The following is a 23,006-nucleotide window of genomic DNA, read 5'->3' on the forward strand; positions in this document are numbered from 1 at the left end:
GAACTGCTCTGAGGGTATAAGGAAAGAGGGACGTTTGCACCTGCACAGAGGTTCAAGGCGAGTACTTGAATTGTGTTAGTTACGTTGACAGAAAAAAAGGCCTTAGAAGTTCAGAACTTACTCCGTGGAAAAGAAAAGGATATTCATAGAAATTAAATGCAGGGCATGTAATATTTTGTTTCTTCATTGTTTCTACAACTCTGCAGTTTTCTGTGCTAAGCTGATACACAGATGGCAAGAAAGAGTTCTTGCCTTTAAGAAGGAAACATCCTAAAAAAGTAAATAGGTAGAGACTGAAATATTGGCTTCTTACTTAAATATGCAAGAAGCACACTGTACAAAAACCAGTGTCTGGAAAATAAAAGAAAAGAAGAACCTAAAAAAAAAATTGATGAAACAAATCAATCTAATGGAAGATAAGCAGTTAAGATTTAGGACTCTATTTTAGAATATTATTTATTTTTGTTGGCATAGAGACGTTAAGGCAAGTCTGCATCTTTAAGACTCTTGGGACCCTTTGGTCCAATGAATATTTTAGGAGATGGGGCATTAATTTAGAAGTGGATGTTTTCTTAACAAATACACTAGCTTTCTCTGCAGCAGGGTTAGTATTTTGTTGACTGTCTGTTGGGTGCTGTCTCGTTGCACTTTCAGTGCCTCACCTGGCATAGTGCTCTGTAAATTCTGTAAATTGTGTAAACCAGACTGTTTTCTCAGGAGCAACAGCATGCATTCAGCAATGCACTCATGCATTTAAGTGTCAAAGGATGTCACCTTTACTACTTTCATACATAGTGTACGAGTAGCACTATAATTAGAGATTATTTCTTAAGGTTTGTATTATATCATGAATTTTTCCCTCTAAGTGAACTGGAATCATATTGTAAGCAAGTTAATTACCAGCATTAACTGTGTTTTGGCAGCTTTGGTGGTGTGTGTGCGTCCCCAGCGTTAAACCTTGTGATTAGACTTGAAGCAAAGGAGTATTCCCTGAAACAGTGGCCTCTTTTTTATTATCAAGTATTGATACGTAATATCACCTTATTCCACTGTATGTAATTTTCATAGTCTTTTTTAAAAATTGAATTCGAGGCTGGATGCTTTTTGTAGCTCATTTAGAAGCATGCATCAAAACCTAGGGACCTTGATGTGGATAATTAAAAACTACGCGAAAATAAAACCCTTCTTTAATTAGAAAACATACGTTGCTTATCTTACCGATTGTTTTTCTCCGAAGGCTGATTTTGTGCCTCTCCTGTGTTGGCGTCTCCCGCTGTGAGCACGGCCGGCCTTGGGCCATAGGAGCTGGAGGTGGGCGGGTCGTGGGGGAATCAGAGCTCAGTGGGCGACATGGGGGACCCTGGACCAGGGCTGCCACTGTTCCTTCCAGCTCTGAAATTGTATGCTCATTTATTTTGCCCCTTAATAATTCTGATTCCTCTGGTCTATACAGTGTACCCAACCCTCTCCCCAGGTAATAGGAGAATGACTGAATTCACAGGAGAGCAGAAGAGCTTGTTGGTATCCGAGCCCCGTGGGGTAGTCAGAGGCCTGGTTTGCACCCACTGTGCCTTTGCTGATGCTGGGGTCCCAGGCAGGTTGCTTTGCCTCTCAGCCTCGGTTTCTGGCCTTGGAAGGAGAAGTCAGGATGCCCGGCAGCCCGGGACTGGCCTGGTGCTCGGTTCGGAGGTGACCAGAGTCTCAGACTGGACTTAGGCCAGCATGAGAGGCTGATTACCCTATAGTTATTTAATAAGTCCTTTTGCCAAGGTAACCTAACATTTTTCTTTAAAGGTTTTAAAATTCTTACATGAGGAGACAATATTTTCGAGTGATTAAAAATAAGTCTTAGATTCTGGGGCGTTGGTGACTTACCGTGTCCTGTGTCCCTCTGTCTTGTCTCCTGGGTGGGGCAGTGCTCCCTCCCTCTGGCCACCAGGGAGCTGGGGCCTGGCTGGCATGTCGGCCCTTGCAAGCGTCCTAGCCTATAGCTCTCGAAGAGCTGACGCAGGAGGGCGGTGCCGTCGGGCACTGATGCTGGGAGACCGGAAGGGGTGGGGAGCATCCGAGTCTCCTGGTGTTTCTCTGGGTGCAGACACCTGCTCGCTGCTGTGATGGGGCGGCTTCCGTAGGCTTCGTGCTTCCCACCATCTGCCGTCTCTGCTCAGCCTGAGGCGTCCGTGGGGCGCAGACAAAAATGACTGCACACGTGCAGCCGTGGAGCGGTGAGAGAGAAACAGGACAACCGTTAGTAAAGCAGCAGTGCTGGGCCAGCCAGACACTTAATGACAAGAGTCTTCAAAGAAAAAATCAATCGTAGCCCAAAAGAATGATCTGGAACTAAAAACCCTTGAGTTGGAAACGTTGCTGAGGCACTGGAGCCTCAGCTCCCAGGTGGTCCAGAAGGTCGCCGTGGAGGGTGCCCCCGAGCAGGACAGACACCGATGAGGAGGGTCCTGGGGGAAGCAGACCAGGGAGAGACCCAGGGAAGCAGCGATCCAACCGCCGACGGGAGAGGATTTCCTGGGGCCAAAGAGAGATGCAATTTTAAAGATTCATTTTTTGTTGTTGTTGTTTCTTTAACTAAAGTTTAGATGGGACTGATGAAAAAAATCACCATAAGTCTGAATAAAATTCCTGAATTTTGAGACAAAGAGAAAAATATGAAAGCTTTTCTAGATCTGTGTTGGCCCCTACGGGGCCCCTCGTGACGAGTGGAACAAGTGAGTGTGACTCGAGATATGGCCCAGGTGTGAGGACCCACGGGCTCTGCGGCTGGTGTGCAGAAGGGCTGTGAGATACGTCGGTGATATTTCTGTGTTGGTTACAGGTTGACTTATTTCGGTGTGTGGGGTTAAATAAAATACACTGTTGACTCTTGGGCAGCACAGATCTGAACTGTGTGGGTCCACTTAAGTGCAGACGTTTTCCATAGTAAATAGCCCAGGACTGCACAGTCGTAGTTGGGTGAATCTGTGGATGCGGAACCGCAGATATGGAGGAGCTGCGTTCTCAGAGGGCCGACTAAGTTATCCGCAGATTTTCAGCTTTGCGGAGGGTCGCGGCGCCCCAAACCCCTGCGTCGTTCAAGGGCCAACTGTCTTGAGACGAATTTCACCCATTCTTTCCATCTCTTTGAACGTGGCTACTAGAAAATGTAAAGTTACCCCATGCTTGCGTTGATACTGGACCGGGCAGGACACGGGCAGACCCGAGTGCCCATAACAGCTCCAGGCTGAAGAGTGAATCAAGCTGAGAGGCCGTTTGGGATAAAGGTTGAGGTTTGTCTCGGCAGGAATTCAAAGTTGGCTGGCCCGCACGCCCTCTGAGGGGAGCTCGGGGGATGGAGAAGGAAGGGGAGTGGGTGACGGGCTGCCCAGCCAGTCTCGCCTGGGGACAGGTGTGCAGGGGGTGGGACGAGAAAGTGAGGTGTGTGTGTGCAGGAAGTGAGCAAGCATGGTCGCAACAGTGCGTCATGGGGGTTAATAGTTGTCATTTACCTTGTGCTCTCGTGAAGGAGGGAGACGAGCTAGTGATTGTGGGCGTGGGAAAAGGGGGCACCCGGCCATACCCGTGAGCCTGCCGTGTGTCTGCGCAGCGGTCTAGATCCTCCTAGACGTGCGTCCTTGTGCGTGAAAGAGGAGGCACGGCCAGGTGAGCACCTTTCACTGAGAGGGTCTTCTGTTCGTGCTCCTTGGGGACAGAGGACGCCTCCGGTCACGCATGGCTCTGTGTGCCGTGTGTCGCACTAAGGTTTCTGCTGATGGCGATTCCTATTACTCCATTTACCTTTGAGAAACAGTGATTACTTCGGTTTTCTCTTTAAGTGTATTCTGTTGCAAACCATTTTTAGATTTATTCTGTGAAAATGTAAATTTGCATAATTCAGTCACATTTTTCTGTAGCTAATTCTTTCTCTGTGTTTCAGGTTTCTCTATGAATCATCATCAAGAACTTTGGGAGCACTTTTGAATTCATAACGAAGCCAATATCTTGGTCATGTAAAAATAGAGAAAAAGGACTTACAGAAAGCGAGATGAATGTGTATTTTCCTAGTGTTTTTAATGTTAATAACCCATATAGTAGAGAAGGGGTAAGATTTATTTTGGGGTGGGTATGAGTAGAAAACTCAAAAGGTTCTTACATTTTTGCCCAGCGCCTGCATAAATGATACATTTAATGTAACAGGCTCCAGGTATGAATGGTGCAGAAACCCACAGTGCAAAGAAAAAAAAAAGACACCTTTCTAGCCAACCCGGTTGTTTTAAAAATGACTTTTATATATAATATTGCTTGCAAACTATGAGTAATAAAGCAATGACAACACCTGTTTGTCTACTTGATTTAAAAATATTAGTACAAGTTTTCCCCTGCAGGAACGAGGGCTGAGTTCTGGGCGGGCCTGCCTTTCTACCAGGGGCAGAGGTGTAAAGCGCAGGGAGCGGCTGGGTGGGCACGGGGAGAGGGGCCACACGCGGGGGCCTGTGGCTGCGAGTGCCAGGACACAGATCCGGTCACGCAGCCTGAAGCTGAACCACCTTTTCTTTCCGAGAGCTGTCCCGGCTGACGGAGGACTGGCCCCCGGCTCCCTGGCTGCATCGTCCTGCGTCACCACCCCCGTTGCCAGAGTGTCCACGTTCAGATCCCGACAGCCACGGCCCAGGTCGAGGCCGTCAGCATCCTGCCGCCTGGGGTGCTGCTTCAAACGCACGCGTGTTCTGTCTCAGCCCCCCAGCAGGAAGGAAAGAAGTGCCAATGTCTCAGTGCCTCTGTTTCTCGAAGAAGGTACCTAAATGGGCTGTGCACCGAGGTCGTGAGCATTTAGGGCAAGGTGTTGCCGAGGGATATCTGAGGACTGGGGGGTAGGGGTTGATTACTTAAGCTGGTTTTGAACATAAGACTATGTAAACATCTTTGGTAATTAACTAAGCCGTACTTTGTATTGGTGAATTTTTTTTTTTTCTCTTTTTTACCCTTTCCTTGTTTGATTTAGTTTCAAGAATAGGCAAGCCTCATAAAATGAACTGAGGAGTGTTCTGTCTTTTGGTATTCCTGGAAGAGTTTGTGCAAGATGAGAAGTGGTTCCTTGGATTTGTTGTAGCACTCTAAAATGGAGCTTGGTGTTTGTTTCCTTTGCGGGAAGAGGTTAATTGGCTTTTTAATTTACATGTACGTTTTTAGGATAGTCGGGTTTTCTTTTATCTTGTGTCAAACTTGATGGGTGAAATAATCCAATTTGAAAAAATATAATTCCATTTTTATTGGGTCAGAATAGTTCAGACACTCCTGCTGTAGGCATACACCCTAGAGAAGTCCCTACACGTGTGCACGGGGGCCAGAGCGGGGTGCTCAGATGCGGAGGGCTGGGGCGCCGGGGCTTCACTAGGGGAGCAGGTTTAAAACACGCGAAGCTGAACGCTGTATTGCTTGTGCGCGCGTGTGTGACGACAGCGTGCGGATGAGCGAGGAAAGGATGAAGACACGCCTCCCGTCTAGTCCACCCCTTCACGGAGCCCTCCTCTCTGTCATCACACACGGAATGAAAGCAGGGTCTCCTGGCTCACAGGCAAGGGTCCCTTCGTGGGGCAGGGAGGCCCTCCTTGAGATTTCCATCCTCCGGGTCTCCAGAATCCTCTCAGTGTCCTGCAATCGCATGCTCACCCTGATTCCTCCAAGCTTTGGGGTGCAGCTCTTCCCTCCCCACTCTGGGCTGTGCCCTGGAGTCAGGCGGCACTCGGCACTCGGTGTGGGACAGAGCTGCCACCCCGGGGAGGGGGAGGGAGGCACGGTGTACTCGGGAGTGGGGAGTGGCGGGCGACGTCCCTGGGCTGAGTGAGGGCAGCCACGTGGGGTCCTGGCCTCTGCAGCAGTGGCATGGGGATCGTTTGCTCCCCGCCCTCTAGAAGGGGCTCCGTGAACGCCACAGGCTAGCAGCCGAGGGCCCATTAGAGGCCCCTTTTCTTGGGGTCTGGCAGCCCACTTCCCCTCCTGGGTGGAACTGGGACCGTCAGATGTCCTGATCAAGTGGAAATCCAATGGGCATTCCAACCTAGCACACTGGCCGTCCACCGACATGAGGGAGGACACAGTCGGTGCTGCTGACGCGGTAAAAACCTTGGGATCCGTGTCTGAGCCCATCTTCCGCCAGCTCCCACACCCACCATCTCAGTGAATCACCTGCGGCTGGGCCATTTTTTTCAGCACAGAGAGTGGGAGCCCAGCTCCCCCATTTTGAATACTTTCTGGTCCTAATGAGATGTCACAGATATTCTGGTCGGCGCCGAGGTAATCCAGAGCACTGACAGTCAAAACCATCAGGTTGGCCGACGGTTTGATCTGTCACCACTCAGCAGCATGAAGGCCGCAGAGCTCGTGCACTCAGGGCTGGGATGGGAGCCCCACCTGTGTCCTCGCTGGGAGTTTCACCTGCTCCCTCCTCAGGGGGACAGGAGGCCCCTGAAGGGACACATGGCTCAAGGGTCTTGAAAACCTCCTTGAAGGAGTCATTCCTTGACCTGTGACTGCAACTATGTTCTCACTGTGAACCACAGGACGGCATCACATACAGACTCTGGCATGCTATGGTTGCCTGTCGTAAATATCAGCAAGTGTGACAGTAATGGACTGAATGATCTCATAAGGAGAAAGGCACAAAGCATCAATGCATGCAGGAGACACCCACCCCCCACCCAAAGGGCTCAGGGAGTAATAAGCATGTGTTTGGGTTTGAATGCTGTGCACACAGTGGACAGATCCATGTGTCTCCGTGCCTTGTACAGCATTCAGACATGTTCTCACACACACACACGTGCAGTCACACACGCATACAGACACGTTCCCGTGTGCACACACGCACACCTGCTTGTCGGGGCCCAGCATTGGGGATTCATACCGTGCCCACGTACCCGGCCGGCACTCCAGAAGGGGCCGTGCACAGCCCTCCCGCCCATCAGAAATCTGGGCTGCCTCTGGAACGGCCCTGTTCTTCCCACGCGAGATTTCCTTTCCTCCCTGCCTCACGCTCCACTTCTCCCCCCGTGAGCGTCCTCTGTCCCGTCAATGGGACTCGGCCGCGTGGCGGGCGAAGCAGAGGCCAGCACGGTCTGCTCTGCGCAGAGCAGGGCAGCCTCCTGCGCCTCCTCGTGGGTTGTGTGCTTCTCCCCAGGCCCTGTTGCCGCGATTTCCTTGCGGTCCCTCCTGTGCCTCTGGTTCCCCACTTTCCCTTTCTGGGGTGTTTTCCTCTAACTGTGCTGTGACTGCCAGAGTCCTGGAGCTGGGGCCCAGGGGTGACGCAGGACCTGGTTCCGGAAGCCACCGTCAGCAGCAGCCAGGCAAACAAGGAAAGAACGAACCCCCCGGGGCTCTTCCTGGAGCCCGTGTAATGACGCCCACGCCCGGGAAGGAGCACCACAGCCCCAGGCGGCAACAGTCCTGCAGGGCGCGGGCTCAGGAGGGGCCTGGCTCCTCTGGGTCCTTCACCAAGGCCAACCTGTAAATGCCCTCGGATTTGCCTGTCAGGCAGGAACCTGACGACGAAGGAGACCTGCATCTACAAGAGGTGGAGTTAGGCCCTTCGGTATCGCCCGGACCTTGCTGGGTGGTTTCACGCCCCGCCCTCGTGCTTCTGAATCGCTTAACAGCCTGTCACGAATGAGCTCTAACTTCTAGCCTGCCCTGGTCTTATTCTGTCTTTTCCTGTTGTTTCCGTCAGCAAATGTATCACCAGTCAGCTCTTTGGACATCAGAGGACAGACGTCCTGGCAGCCTCAGGCCTTCACCGGGGTGGGTCTCATGCCCAGAGCCCACGTTTGGGGTCAGCCCCATGGGCTTCCATTGCGGCTGGCGGGGTGCTCAGCGTGGCTGAGGAATGAGCCTCTTGGAGCCTTTCTCGGACGAGTCTGGGGATGAATCATCTCAGCAGTGCGTCCACTCCAGGAGGCTCGCTCGTATGCCTTGAGGAGAGAGCAGCATGGTGCTAACGCAGGTCTGGCTGCGGAGAATAACGCAATGAACAAGTCGTGCCCTGAAAAGCCCACTCGCCAGTGCTTTTCCCCAACCGGTGGGCCACCCTTTGTGGGGTGCAGCAGGAAGAGGAAAGGGCGCCGTGGGACCACGGTGGATGGTGGCGGCTGCTGCATCCTGGGGAGGGACGGTGTCCCTGCAGGGTGGACAGCAATTTCTCTGGGGGGCGGTCCCCTGGGCCATTGGGCCAAAGAGAAGATAAAACTCCCCACCCACCTGCCTGCTAGGTCAGGAGACAGGAGGAGGAAGTGCTCTCTTGGGTGCTGCGGCACGGAGGGTGCCGAGCAGGGTGGGGAGGCGGATGGGCCTGGGGTCTGTGGGACAGGCCCAGTGTTCAATTCCACATGCAGGTGGGCTGGCCGAGCTGTCACCCCCAACCCCAGAGTCTGGGCAGCCCAGCCTTGTCTGGGGTGGGGAGGCCGCAGGAAGCCTGCCTGGATGAGGGCCCGGCAGGGACCAGGGACGGGCTGGAGTAGGCACAGCTGACCCTGGGAGCACAGGAGGCTGAGGAGCCACAGCAGCCAGCAGAGAGGGGTGACTGAGGGGATAAGCCGGGGTAGGGTGCGGGGGACACCCAGCTCAGCCCCGCACACGCACACGCACGCCCCCCCATCTCACACATACATAGCCCCCATCTGCTGAAGGACCCCGCGCCGTGCCCAGGTCTTTAGGGAGTGGAAGTCTCCTGGGGAGGAACGCAAGGGCCCCAGCGCCCCTTGCTGGACCCTCGGACGGTGGCCCGTGGAGGGAGGGCTACAGGGAGCAGGGAAGGACCCCCGGCTGGCCCCACCTCAGGGCAGGGTCCCCACTGTGGAATCCTGGCCCCGCTGGCTGGAGCTCAGGGCCGCAGCCCCCGTCCCCGCTGACCCCGCAGGCTAGGCTCCCCCAGCCCCTCCTTCCCAGACTGAAGGAGGTGCTGAAGCCGCCAGCCCCTGCGCGGCTCCCCCTCCTCATGGCTCCAGCTCCTTCCTGGGGAGGCCCGCACTGCCCGCTGCAGGTGCGCTTCCCACTCTGGCCGTGGGCCGGCGTGGGGTACGGGGGTGGGCGGGGGCTGGGCGTCCGCAGGGGCGGAGGGGTCGAGGAAGCCATGGGACGCAGGCGGCCCGAGGAGGCTCGGCGGCCACAGGGCAGCAGGAGGCCAGGGGCGGGGCACGGGGGGCTGGGCGCCCGCAGAGACTCGGCGGGTTTGGGGGCCAGGAAGGCCGGAGCACGTTTCGCGGACCGCTCCCCGAGGTGGGGCGGGGCGTGGGCGTGGCCGGCGGGCGGACGCGCGGCGTGTCGGGGGCGGAGCCGGGCGTGTCGGGGCGGGGCCGGCGGCGCTGTCCGGTGCTGAAGCCGCGGCAGCGCCGGGAGCGCGGGGAGGGGCGGCCGCCATGGACTGAGCGCCGACGACATGGGGCCGCCGCTCGCGCTCCTGCTGCTTCTGTTGCTGCTGCTGCTGCTGCCGCGCGCCCCGCCCGCCGCCCCCGCGCCCCGCGCCCGCCAGCTCCCGGGGCTGCTCGGTGAGTGGGGGTCGGGGTCTGGGTCGAGGTGGGGGAGGGGCTCCCGTGCGACTGAGGGGAGCGGCGGAGGGGCGCCCGAGTGGGGGCGGGGCGTTCTCGGTGCGAGAAGGCGGTGTGGGGGGCGCCTGGGAAATGAGGGGCGGGGGGGGAGGAGGTGAGGGCCGCGCGGGGTTCGCGGGTCCGCCCGTGCTCCCCCTCAGTTTGCGGCCCCCGGCGGGCGCGGGGCGGTGGGAGCGCGCTCTGCGTGGGCGACCCCCGCGTGGTCGTGCCGCGTGCGCCGCGGGCCGCGCCGGGGGGCGGGCGGGGCGCCTGGGGGGGCGCGGGGCCTTCGCTCCCCCGGCCTCGGCCCCCTGCGGGGTCCTCCCCGCCGCGCGCGGCCTCCTCCCCCTGCCGGCGCTCGCAGTCGCACGGACATTTTCCTCCCGTGACGGGAGCGGGAGGGCGAGGGTGGGGAAGCGCCACGGGGAGCGCCCCGAGTCGCCTTCCTGCAGGCGTGGCCTTTGCCACTCCGCCCCGGGAGCAGTCGGGCGCCTCCCTCCCGCCGCGCTCATCTTTGTGTGGAGGAGGCCTTCCAGCCGCCGGCGTGCCCGCGGCTTCGAGGCCGGAATAAACGGTGCTGCAAGACTGAGCGCAAATCCAGGTCCAGGGTGGTGGAGGGGGCCTCGCTCCGCCGCCCGCCGCCGCCTCCTGCTTCTGGTCTCCTTGGGCTTCGCTGTCCCAAGAAAAGGGAAACTGCAGCGAGCGGTGGACAGGCGGTCTCCCCAGACTCCTCGCTAATGCGGCCACTCGCCCTGAGCCCCTCCCTGCTTTCCGGGTCTCCACACGCACTCCCTGGCCTGCTGGGCAGCGTCCTGGCCTGGTGGGCAGCGTCCTGGCCTGCTGGGCAGCCTGGCACAGTCGGAGGCAGAGCTGGATCCAGCAGGAGGCCCTCGCCTGCTGGGGTGGAGTCCTGGGGTGGAAGGGTGTGTCTGGTTGGCCACATCCTGGGGTCCTGTTGTCAGAGTCACCTCGGGCCCTGGGGGCCGCTCCGTGCACAGGTGAGCCTTGCCAGGTGAGCCCTGCTTGGGAAGGCTTCGGGGCCTGGCTCACTCGGCCTTGAGCTCCAGGACCTTTCCCCAGATCAGCAACAAAGGCCGAGCTGCGCGCTGGTCTGCTTTTGCTGCGCTGTGTTCCCTCCTTCGTCGAGCCGGAACTGGCATATCACCTGCCGTGAGGGCTGTTTGCTCAGCTCGCCGGACGCCACCCTCCACATACACACACGGTCGGGGAGAGCCAGGGTCAGCTGACACTGGCCACTCAGTGTTGCAGGGAAGGCAGCTTCTACGAGATGAGGGGGAGGCTGGTCCTCGACTACTCTCTTTCCATTGTAATTGCCAGTTCACAGCATTTTTCAGAAATCGAAGAGAAAGGAGGAAGTGGGGAGGGGGGTGGTGGCTCAGGGAGGGAGCAAGGAAAACCCAAGGCCGGACACACGTGAAGAGAAGAGACTCTCTAAGCTGCCCAGGACAGCACTGCGCGACACAGCAGCGGAGTTGCGGCTACAAGCAAAGTCGAGTCGTATCACTGAGAAGGGGTGACTTATTCCTCCTTTGTTCACGATGTGGTCCAAGGGAGCCTCCTGGATGCAATCTTGATGTGGGACAACATTAGGGGCCCAGACATTGTTGGAACTGTCTCAGGGACTCCAGGTGATCCGTTTAACCTGCTGTATCCAGGGATGATTGGACACTGCCATGACAGTGTGTACAGGTAGTGAGGTGGAAGTGTGGTCTTCCCATTTGGGGCCCCAACCTGGGGTTGCATGTACCCGTGTCTACCTACGTACGCTCCCAGTGTTCCGTTCACCCAGCCTTATGTCCGTGCGCCGTCCTCATCCAGAGGCTGCTGCCTTATCCTCAGGATTCACATACACAGTGTCCAGAAAGTGCACGGGGAACCGTGGTCACCCATGAAAGGCATATGCTACTATTTTCTCTTTCTCAGCCATCTGGATCTTGTTTGTTAGTGGTCACACCAACTACAGTGTTCCAAATAATGATGGACAGGGAAGGATGCACCCAGAGACCTTAGATCTGGCCCCAACCATGTCACTTGTACCTATTTTTTTATTTAGCTCTTCACATTCAACTTCATGTTAAGGCCTATACAACACATGGTTCAAGGAGATAACACGTTTTTGCTCCTCGCTTGCACCCTAAAGTTGTAGGTTAGAATGAAGGGTCAAATGTCACCAAGACCTAAGACCAGTTCTTTTTGCACCAGATGCCTTGCCTTGAGCGAGGGGCCTCTTCACATTTAGACAGTGAAGGAGCTCTTGTTGAAACCCTGGGTTGACAAAACTACCATGTCTGAGTTTAACTTCATTGCTCTGAGCCACATGCCACGGCGAGGCCTTATTTCCACGGCAGCTGATGGCAGCTTCCCACTGACAGTGGATGTCGCACCTCTCCCTTTCTCTTCACGTGCACCCTTTCCACCTTAATCACTTTAGCTTCCTGACCTTGCACCACCCATTCTGCCCATGTCTTTCTGGTGCAGAAGGCTCCCTTATGGCCCATGGTGTCCCATTATTTGTGACACTATTATCAGAGCTGAATGGGGCAGGAATAAGGCACCCCTTCTCAGTGATATGACTCAACTTTGTTTGTAGCTAGAACACCATTGCTGTGTCGGGCATTGCTGTGTCGGGCAGCTGCGTGATTCTCTTCGTATAAGTCCATCTTTGGGTTTTCCTTCTCCCTCCCTCTGCCTTTCCCTGTGATTTTACGACGTCCTTTTGTTCAGGTGCTCAGTACTTTTTCCATAAGGCTGATGCGAACGTGAGCCTTTTGTCTTTCAGCCATTCTTCAGTTACAGGGAGGCCAGTTTGTGAACCTGCTCCGGCAGGCTCCGCGTTTAAGGGCAGTCATGTTAAAGATCCTCCTCTTTTGCTAAAAAAAATGAATTTCCTTTGCCAAAGGACAGAGTCAACCTTTCCTGCAAATTTTGCTTGGAGAATCCAAAGTCAGACCTACCCAGTGCACCTGGCTTTGAAGATGGGCGCCTGTTTCTTTTTTCTCCTTTGTTTTTGCCTCTCGATTTGCCCACACGTATTTTTCATTCACTAGTGAGCCCACATGGAGCTGAGGAGAGAGCTGCCAGGAGCAGGAGTCGGCTTGCTTTTTCACCTAGATGGCATGATGTTTATTTTTAAATCAAAGCATCCTTCCTGCCACAGAAGCATAAATCCATCTTTGCTTCTCAGGGTCCGGAGCTGTTGATTTTGTTGGCTGGATGGTGTTGAGCAGCCTGCCCCTCCCCCCGCGAGAGCCCTGCTGCCTTCTCTCTGGCTGCGAGCCTTTCTCTGCCTGTTGTTGCCTCCTCCTCCTGCTCTGGCTGCTACAGCCTCAGGTGCTGGTTGATGTCCCCAAGCAGAAGGACTGGGGCACAGGGAAAACCCCAGGCTTCCGGGAAAGGCAGGTACCAGACAGTGGGCTCACCCACGGATGCAGAGGCGTTGGGTGGGACTGTGGTGCGGCTGTCTCCTGGGTCCAGAGACGGCAGTTACATGTGTCAGACTCAGGAGGAATGTGTAGGGAGTTACAGAGGTTTTTAGATGGCTTCCTCTCTGCACTGAGCTTAGCTGCGCACCTCAGCATCTTGCATCTCTTCTTTTAAAAGCCCATCTCTTTTTGCACCTGGTTACCAAGATCACCATCAGTGGTACCCACCGAGGAGGTGCAGGGGGTGTGCTAAATTCGTAGTAGTCTGCTTTCTACTTTCCTCTCGGTGGTGGTGCTGGTCTCCGCTGATAATTTCTATACGCCATGAAGTGTGCAGACTTGTTGGATTCCTGGCTTCCCGTGAAGAAGGGCAGTAGCAGCACAGTGAACCTGCAGCTCAGGCAGGATGGAACCCAGGGCTCATCACCCCAGGGCATATGTTTTGATGAACTCTGGCAGTCATTGGTTCTTTTATGTGATAATAATTTATGCGTCCTGAGTTTATTTTGTTCTGTTTTACATGCGGTATTACCTAACTTGAAAATGCAGTTATTCATCCACTTTTCTTAGGATTTTTGAAAGTTAGGAATATGGGGTGAGGAAGTGGAGTGAAGTATGGAGAGATGGGGTCAGCTGAGCTATCTTTACACATGGTCTTATTAAGAAGGGTTTCCGTTACTACGACCTCTTGGAGCATTACCTTAGAATTTCAAGATACTTTATGAAAGGATATTTGTAACTAAATGTGGTCCAAACTAAAAAGAACCCTCTGGCTTTGGGTGGTAGATATTTAAGATATGCCTGGTTATGTGCAAATATTGCTAGTTTAAGGATTCTTTATGTGTGGAGAGGCGGAAAAAAGCTTAAGAAGTGGACAAAAAGGGTTTTCATCTAGATGTATCCCAGTAGACGCAGGCCCGCTGAGGCTCAGCTAACTAATAACCTATCTTATCTCTTCTGACAAGACGTTCTGTTTCCTGAGAAAGCAAACAGTTGAATTCATGGCAGATAACTCTCTGTGCCACATAAAAGCACCTGGCAGCTGTTTTCACATTAGTCTAAATTGACCTTCATAAATGTAGACCCAGCTGGACTTATTTTTCAAATCTTGGTTGATAGGAGGCCAGAGAACTGGAGGAGCAGGAAACAGTCAATGCACTTTTCTGCTGGCTGGAAACAGTTTGTGGAAGGAAGAAGGAAATTTTTTCTTTTAACTCGTGCTCCAACAACTTGACCATGATCACTACTTAAGTATCTAGGGCAGGAAGTGAAAAGAGGTGTGGTTCTCCTGGAAACACTCATGGTCACATGTTAAGTGACATTTTCCTTTGTTAGTTGTGGTAAGTGGGTGACTCCCATGTTAGCCGGAGAAACTGAACTTTGGGCTAGAGGTGCTGATGTGTGAAACATCAGGGCCTATAAAACGGCCTCCGTGTGTGATGTGCAGAAATAAGGAAGCTGTTGAGGGTTTTGTGATGATCACTTGGTGTTAACTCTCCTGTGTGGAGGTGGGTAAGAGGGCATTTGGTTTACTTGTTTTGTGTTTATCTGTTCCCTCCAATCGTATTGACTGTGATTCAGAAAAGCCAAACACACGCCCTCTCAGCCTGTGTGACTAGTAATGGTTTCCGTGAGGGCAGTTGGAGGGCATGATGGGCTGGAGGGGATGAGCTAATAGTTATAAAACAGATTGGGGTGATTTCTCTTTTTAATTTAATTAAAAATGATCACACAGTGAAATGGAGTTTTCCTTTTGGTATATGGTTCTACGTATAGATTCCAGTGACAGGAGGTAGCACAGTTCCATAACCCCAACACTGCCCCGTGCCCTCTGTCTGTCCCTTGAACCCTGGCAACCCCTGGAGCGCTCTACATGTGGTTACGTGTACGCCCCCGAATAGCTTTGATAGGTAAGCGTTTCTATCTCCATTTCACAGATGGAGAAACACTGAGACTTGGAGTGGCTAAGAAGCACGCTGTAGGACACCCAGTGCTGGGATTAGGTCCTGGGTCTCTGACCTTTTCCAGCAGATGACCCCAGGATGGGGCAGGGACACCTCTGTAGGATGCAGGTCCCAGCAGAAGGATTCTATGTGCTGTTAGAACTTGTCCCTCCAATTCCACAAGAACAAGGACGTCTGGGGCGGGGGACACTGATTTTCCAAGTTGGGATTTGTTCTGAGTGTCAGATTCAATTATTTGGTTAGCTGTTCTGGGGAATTTTGATGTTTGACTTGGAAATGGATGACTTGTTTTTGGACACCTTTAGCCTTCCCAAGATGGCAGGAGTGCAAGTGCCACCGTAGCATTCACAGATTGATGTGTCCATAAACTCTGTTCAGAATGCCTCTGGGTTTCCATCAGATTTTTAAAATGTAGTAATACAAACACCAAAGAAGCTAGCTCTCATTTGAGACTTGTTACACCAAACAGTGTACTTCGGAGTAAGGCATGAAGGAGGGATTACTTTCGTAAGAAAAACTTAAGAGTAGGTTCCGTCTAAGCTTGACATTTAGGGTGGCAGACAGGCAAGGGATGGGGCATTCTGGTCACTCATTATTCTTTCCTGAGGTGTGCTGGCAGGTAAGAGAATGAAGCTTCCCTCATGTGACGTGAGCAGTCTGTGTCACCGCGTGGTCCTAAAAGCCCATTTTGCAATGTCCTACGTACAGTACAAAGGGTGTGTTTAGAAGTTTGTTTGGCGGAAGGAATTTTCAGAAGAAAGGCTGACCTGGCCGCCAAAGGGAAGAGGACTTCACATTAATGGTGCAAGTCAGTTCTGACTCTAGCAGTGAAATGTAGTCAACTTGCACATGGACGGAGCAGCCACTAAAGTTGGCCCTGGGAGGCTGGTGCCTTTTCCATCTGGGGCTGTGGCTTTAGTCCAGCTCGGAGCAGGAAGGAACCTGAGGTACGGCTTGAAGCCAAGTCAGCGACCTGTGTGTTCTCTGAAAGGGCTGGCATTTTAATGGCATCAGACGAAGCAGACCGGTGAAAGAAAGCACAGTTTCTCCATGGTGGGAGGGAATGGGAATCTGGGGAAGAAGCAGCGCAAGTTGCCGCCCCCCAGCCGTCCCATCTCAAGCCGTCTTCTGTCCTGCAAAGGCACGTCGCTTTTACCGAAAAATACTTTGGGTCTTCTTGAGTCTCCTCTTCTGCTTTTGCCTGAAAATAGGCCGAGGTTCAGATCACCAAACTTCCATCTGAGTTAAGTGTTGCCTAAGCAAAACACAGGGAAGTCCCAGGGTCAGTGCCGGGAGACCGGGGCCCAGCCTTGTGACTGAGCCTTCCCCAGCCTCATACCTGTCTCCCCAGGGCGTCCTGGTCCCTGATTCCATGACATGGTCCACGTTGAACCAAGAGAGGATTCTAGCAGTTTCCAAACACGTGGTGGGGATTGAGTGGATATGGGTCCAGAACACAAATTACATGAGAAAAGATACCATTTCAGGGGGGCATGTGACTGACTGAGAGGCTGCCTCATCTTTCCATCTGGTGATCTTTTTACAGTTTACACGCACAATAGGAGTCAAGAGAAATGAAAGTATTTCACCTAAACCACTCTGAATTTATACCGCGAGAAAAAATACCAAATTCTTTGTGTTTTTGACAAGATTTTATGAGATGGTGGGAGAGCCCTTGGTAATGGCAGTCCTAGTTGTAACCCTACTTGTTTTTAGAAGCTCCAGGTTTCTCCAGCTTGGTGGCCAGACAGGGTGGAATATTGTTATTATTGAAAACAGTATGACTTTGCTGAGTCCAAGTCTCAGCTGAATTGACTACTGAGGTTTTTGTAAAAAGATTACAATTTAAAATAGTAATATCGGGAATTCCCTGGTGGCCCAGTGGTTAGGATTCCGTACTTTCGCTGCAGAGGGCCCGGGTTTGATCCTTGGTCAGGGAACTAAGATCCCACAAGCTGTGTGGCGCGGCCAAACCAAAAAAAAAAATCAAAAGTCATATGATTTATGTTTTTAATAAGCATATTTAAAAAACGTCACCAGCCCAACTAGAATGCAGTCCTCATTATGTTGTAACAGTGAGAACAGATAATGGTGATAACACATCTGCAGGTATGTCATCCCTTCAAAGAGCTTAATAAATAAATGAATAAAGGAAAGAGGGCTTAAATAATAGTCATACGAATTCTTACACGTTTGAGTGGAGAGTGTAATAAAAAGGGATGGTCCATACTCTTTTTCAAACACAGTAAACGCTTTCTTTTAAATAATATTTAACTATTTGATAAATGCAGAAATCAGAGCACTTTCGGGGGTATATTTGACATGCCTAGTTGGCACTGTTTTTTTTAAGTGTCTGGATTTTTGTCTCGTCACCGAAGCATAAACATATTTGACGGTAGAGACTGAAGGCCTCACGTATCTTGTGGAAGCGTTGGGGGTCACACGCAGCATTCGGGACCCAACTTGCTGAGCATGTCTGCCTTGTGCGCCTGACACAGGATACGGCGGCCGCCCTGCGAGGGCACCGCACGCAGCGCCCACGGCAGCCCCGCAGTGCCCGGTTCTCGTGGAGAGCGGGCTCCCCCAGCGCAGGGCTCCCGAGTCCACCGCCGCCTGCGCCGCTCACCTGGGGACGTTCTGTGCCGCGGGTCTGTCGGAGAAGATGGCCGCGGCGGGGACGGTAGCCGCGGAGCGGGGGCCTCGCTGCCCCCGGCTCCGAGTCCGCAGTGTCTCTACTGTGGGCCCTGGGCTCAGGCCTTCTGATTTGGGAGCCGGGGTGCGTGGGCCTCGCACCACCGAGTCCCCTCTGGTGCCCGGCGGTCGCTGCAGGCTGTCCCTCTCTGCTTGCCTGTGTGGCTCTGCGGGCCGCCCCCATCCCCACCCTCCGGAGGGGAGCCCGGTGACTCTGGCCGGTTGCCTGCCCTCTGAACTGCCGTTTGAGGGGCGAGTCTCGCCGCCCCGTGCTTGGCAGGCCTGTGGGAAGGCGGGGTCTCCCACCTGCGTGGGCTGTCGGAGTCCTGCTGCGAGGTATCTGCTGGGCGCCGGTCGGTGCCCCATTCCTGTGGTTTGCTCCCCGGGTTCACCCGTGCTTCCCCGCAGCCTTTCTCTCGGAGGAAGGACGACGGGGCCAGGCGATCCCCTCGCTCTGCTCCTGGTCTTCGTCAGGCTTCTCGGCTTCTGGGGACCCGGCCCGTCTGTGGGGCGGAGGGAGGTGAGGAGCTGAGCCGGCTGTCTTCCACCTTGCCTGACCGTTGCTGCCAGGGACAAGCCCCGGTGCCGTGCAGGTGAGCTCGTGTGGCCTGCGGCTCGCCGCCCCGCCGCCCTGCCCAGAAACCTCCCCCCAGGAAGGTCCGACTTTCCCTCCGTCCGCGGTCCCTGGTCTCCACTCCGGGAGCTCACTCCCAGCCCTCTCCAGGCTGCACCCCACTCCTGTCCTCGCCGGGGGTCCGCCCTCCCCAGAGGCAACCCCAGGGCATGCCAGTGGGGAGGGGAGGCAGAGGCGCCAGCGGGATGTCCCGTGGGGAGCAGACGGCGAGGCTGGGGTCCTGGTGGAGCCCTCCTGGGGGGGGCACGCTCTGGGCCTTGCCCAGCAAGGATTTCAAGATCTTCGCCCAACTTCCGTGTCACACCCAGGGCCTGGAATATGCTTTTAAAAAAGGCTTTTGGCAGAGTGTAGGCGGAATAGAGAAACTGTGGTATCAGAAGCAAAGGCTTCCATCTCCTGCAGAACCAGGTGTGGGCTGAATTTCTCTCTGACAGGAGCCAGGCAGGGTGGCCCAGCCCCCGGCTGAGCCAGCGTCTGTTTCCCCGGAAGTGGCCGTGCCAGGCCTTGGGTCTCCTGTTTGCTTTTGTTTGTTTGGGGCAAGCACGTCAAAGGACACGTCAGGTGCAGATGCTGAAAGCCCAGAGAATGCTCTTTTACGTGAGTTGTTCATCGCCGGGAGTTGAAGCAGGAGGAAGCATTTGGATGACTTGAGTAAAGAAACCTTTTTTAAATGGAAACATTGTTTTTCAGAATAAAGATTAGATTCTTAGTTTAGTCTACTAGGAAGCCGAATCACTTATTTTGAATGTGATAATTTTTTTTTTAATTTTTGCATTTTATTTATTTTTTTATACAGCAGGTTCTTAGTAGTCATCCATTTTATACACATCAGTGCATACATGTCAATCCCAATCTCCCAATGCATCCCACCACCACGACCACCACCCCCCGCTGCTTTCCCCCCTTGGTGTCCATACGTTTGTTCTCTACATCTGTGTCTCAATTTCTGCCCTGCAAACCGGTTCATCTATACCATTTTTCTAGGTTCCACATGTACGCGTTAATATACGATATTTGTTTTTCTCTTTCTAACTTACTTCACTCTGTATGACAATCTCTAGATCCATCCACATCTCTACAAATGACCCAATTTCATTCCTTTTAATGGCTGAGTAATATTCCATTGTATATATGTACCACATCTTCTTTATCCATTCGTCTGTCTGTGGTCATTTAGGTTGCTTCCATGACCTGGCTATTGTAAATAGTGCTGCAGTGAACATTGGGGTACATGTGTCTTTTTGAATTATGGTTTTCTCAGGGTATATGCCCAGTAGTGGGATTGCTGGGTCATATGGTAGTTCTATTTTTAGTTTTTTAAGGAACCTCCATATTGTTCTCCACAGTGGCTGTATCAATTTACATTCCCACCAACAGTGCAATAAGGTTCCCTTTTCTCCACACCCTCTCCAGCATTTGTTGTTTGTAGATTTTCTGATGATGCCCATTCTAACTGGTGTGAGGTGATACCTCACTGTAGTTTTGATTTGCATTTCTCTAATAATTAGTGATGTTGAGCAGCTTTTCATGTGCTTCTTGGCCATCTGTATGTCTTCTTTGGAGAAATGTCTATTTAGGTCTTCTGCCCATTTTTGGATTGGGTTGTTTGTTCTTTTAATATTGAGCTGCATGAGCTGTTTATATATTTTGGAGATTAATCCTTTGTCCATTGATTCGTTTGCAAATATTTTCTCCCACGCTGAGGGCTGTCTTTTCGTCTTGTTTATGGTTTCCTTTGCTGTGCAAAAGCTTTTAAGTTTCATTAGGTCCCATTTGTTTATTTTTGTTTTTATTTCCTTTACTGTAGAAGGTGGATCAAAGAATATCTTGCTGTGATTTATGTGAAAGAGTGTCCTTCTGCTAACTTTGGGTTTTGTTTGTTATTCTTTCTCTAGTTCCTTTAGGTGTAAGGTTAGATTGTTTATTTGAGAATTTTCTTGTTTCTTGAGGTAGGCTTGTATAGCTATAAACTTCCCTCTTAGAACTGCTTTTGCCGCATCCCATAGGTTTTGGATCATCATGTTTTCATTGTCATTTGTCTCTAGGTATTTTTTGATTTCCTCTTTGATTTCTTCAGTGATCTCTTGGTTATTTAGTAACGTATTGTTTAGCCTCCATGTGTCTGTGCTTTTTACGTTTTTTTTCCCTGTAATTGATTTCTAATCTCATAGCGTTGTGGTCAGAAAAGATGCTTGATATGATTTCAATTTTCTTAAATTTACTGAGGCTTGATTTGTGACCCAAGATGTGATCTATCCTGGAGAATGTTCTGTGCGCACTTGAGAAGAAAGTGTAATCTGCTGTTTTTGGATGGAATATCCTATAAATGTCAGTTAAATCTATGTGGTCTATTGTGTCATTTAAAGCTTGTGTTTCCTTATTAATTTTGTTTGGATGATCTGTCCATTGGCGTAAGTGAGGTGTTAAAGTCCCCCACTATGACTGTGTTACTGTCGATTTCCTCTTTTATAGCTGTTAGCAGTTGCCTTATGTATTGAGGTGCTCCTATGTTGGGTGCATATATATTTATAATTGTTATATCTTTTTCTTGGATTGATCCCTTGAGCATTACGTACTGTCCTTCCTTGTCTCTTGTAACATTCTTTAAAGTCTGTTTTATCTGATAGGAGTATTGCTACTCCCGCTTTCTTTTGATTTCCATTTGCATGGAATATCTTTTTCCATCCCCTCACTTTCAGTCTGTATGTGTCCCTAGGTCTGAGGTGGGTCTCTTGTAGACAGCGTATATATGGGTCTTGTTTTTGTATCCATTCAGCAAGCCTGTGTCTTTTGGTTGGAGCATTTAATCCATTCACGTTTAAGGTAATTATCAATATGTATGTTCCTATGACCATTTTGTCAATTGTTTTGGGTTTGATTTTGTAGGTCCTTTTCTTCTCTTGTGTTTCCCACTAGAGAAGTTCCTTTAGCATTTGTTGTAGAGCTGGTTTGGTGGTGCTGAATTCTCTTAGCTTTTGCTTGTCTGTAAAACTTTGGATTTCTCCATCGAATTTGAATGAGATCCTAGCTGGGTGGAGTAATCTTGGTTGTAGGTTCTTCCCTTTCATCACTTTAAGTATATCATGCCACTCTGTTCTGGCTTGTAGAGTTTCTGCTGAGAAATCAGCTGTTAACCTTATGGGAGTTCCCTTGTATGCTATTTGTCATTTTTCCCTTGCTGCTTTCAATAATTTTTCTTTGTCTTTAATTTTTTCCAATTTGATTACTATGTGTCTTGGTGTGTTTCTCATTGGGTTTATCCTGCCTGGGACTCTCTGCGCTTCCTGGACTTGGGTGGCTATTTCCTTTCCCATGTTAGGGGAGTTTTCAACTATAATCTCTTCAAATATTTTCTCAGGTCCTTTCTCTCTCTCTTCTCCTTCTGGGACCCCTATAATGCGAATGTTGTTGCATTTAATATTGTCCCAGAGGTCTCTTAGGCTGTCTTCATTTCTTTTCATTGTTTTTTCTTTATTCTGTTCCGCAGCAGTGAATTCCACCATTCTGTCTTCCAGGTCACTTATCTGTCCTTCTGCCTCAGTTATTCTGCTATTGATTCCTTCTAGTGTATTTTTCATTTCTGTTATTGTATTGTTTATCTCTGTTTGTTTGTTTGTTCTTTAATTCTTCTAGGTCTTTGTTAAACATTTCTTTCATCTTCTCGATCTTTGCCTCCATTCTTTTTTGGTCCTGGGTCATCTTCACTATCATTATTCTGAATTCTTTTTCTGGAAGGTTGCCTATCTCCACTTCATTTAGTTGTTTTTCTGGGGTTTTATCTTGTTCCTTCATCTGGTACATAGCCCTCTGCCTTTTCATTTTGTCTGTCTTTCTGTGAATGTGGTTTTTGTTCCACAGGCTGCAAGATTGTAGTTCTTCTTGCTTTTGCTGTCTGCCCTTTGGTGGATGAGGCTATTTAAGAGGCTTGTGCCAGTTTCCTGATGGGAGGGACTGGTGGTGGGTAGAGCTGGCTGTTGCTCTGGTGGGCAGAGCTCAGTAAAACTTTAATGGGCTTGTCTGTTGATGGGTGGGGCTGGGTCCCCTCCCTGTTGGTTGTTTGGCCTGAGGCGACCCAACACTGGAGCCTACCTGGGCTCTTTGGTGGGGCTAATGGCAGACTCTGGGAGGGCTCACGCCAAGGAGTACTTCCCAGAACCTCCGCTGCCAGTGTCCTTGTCCTCACAGTGAGGCAGAGCCACCCCCCGCCTCTGCAGGAGACCCTCCAACACTAGCAGGTAGGTCTGGTTCAGTCTCTATGGGGTCACTGCTCCTTCCCCTGGGTCCCAATGTGCACACTACTTTGTGTGTGCCCTCCAGGAGCGGAGTCTCTGTTTCCCCCAGTCCTGTCGAAGTCCTGCAATCAAATCCCGCTAGCCTTCAAAGTCTGATTCTCTAGGAATTCCTCCTCCCATTGCCAGACCCCCAGGTTCGGAAGCCTGACGTGGGGCTCAGAACCTTCACTCCAGTGGGTGGACTTCTGTGGTATAAGTGTTCTCCAGTCTGTGAGTCACCCACCCAGCAGTTATGGGATTTGATTTTATTGTGATTGCGCCCTTCCTGCCGTCTCATTGTGGCTTCTCCGTTGTCTTTGGATGTGGGGTATCTTTTTTGGTGAGTTCCAGTGTCTTCCTGTCGATGGTTGTTCAGCTGTTAGGTGTGATTCCGGTGTTCTTGCAAGAGGGAGTGAGAGCACGTCCTTTTACTCCGCCAT

The 23,006-nt window shown here is 51.8% G+C and overlaps 2 protein-coding genes across 6 annotated transcripts in view; both read left to right on the forward strand.

Annotated features, from left to right (window-relative positions):
- NCAPG2 (non-SMC condensin II complex subunit G2) overlaps nt 1-4,326 on the forward strand; it is a 60,262-nt gene extending 55,936 nt beyond the window's left edge. For all 5 annotated transcript variants that reach the window (XM_057550359.1, XM_057550361.1, XM_057550362.1 and 2 more), the window contains exon 28: nt 3,929-4,326. In XM_057550359.1, the coding sequence (XP_057406342.1) occupies nt 3,929-3,980 (52 nt within the window). In that variant the 3' untranslated portion in view covers nt 3,981-4,326. The remainder of the gene's footprint in view (nt 1-3,928) is intronic.
- A 5,013-nt stretch (nt 4,327-9,339) lies between these two features.
- The window catches only part of PTPRN2 (protein tyrosine phosphatase receptor type N2), a 710,720-nt gene continuing 697,053 nt past the window's right edge, over nt 9,340-23,006 (forward strand). The window contains exon 1 of the mRNA XM_057550450.1: nt 9,340-9,524. Coding sequence (XP_057406433.1) covers nt 9,416-9,524 — 109 coding nt within the window. The 5' untranslated portion in view covers nt 9,340-9,415. The remainder of the gene's footprint in view (nt 9,525-23,006) is intronic.

This window comes from Balaenoptera acutorostrata, chromosome 7 (assembly GCF_949987535.1).
Source record: "Balaenoptera acutorostrata chromosome 7, mBalAcu1.1, whole genome shotgun sequence".
Classification (NCBI taxonomy): Eukaryota; Metazoa; Chordata; class Mammalia; order Artiodactyla; family Balaenopteridae; genus Balaenoptera; species Balaenoptera acutorostrata.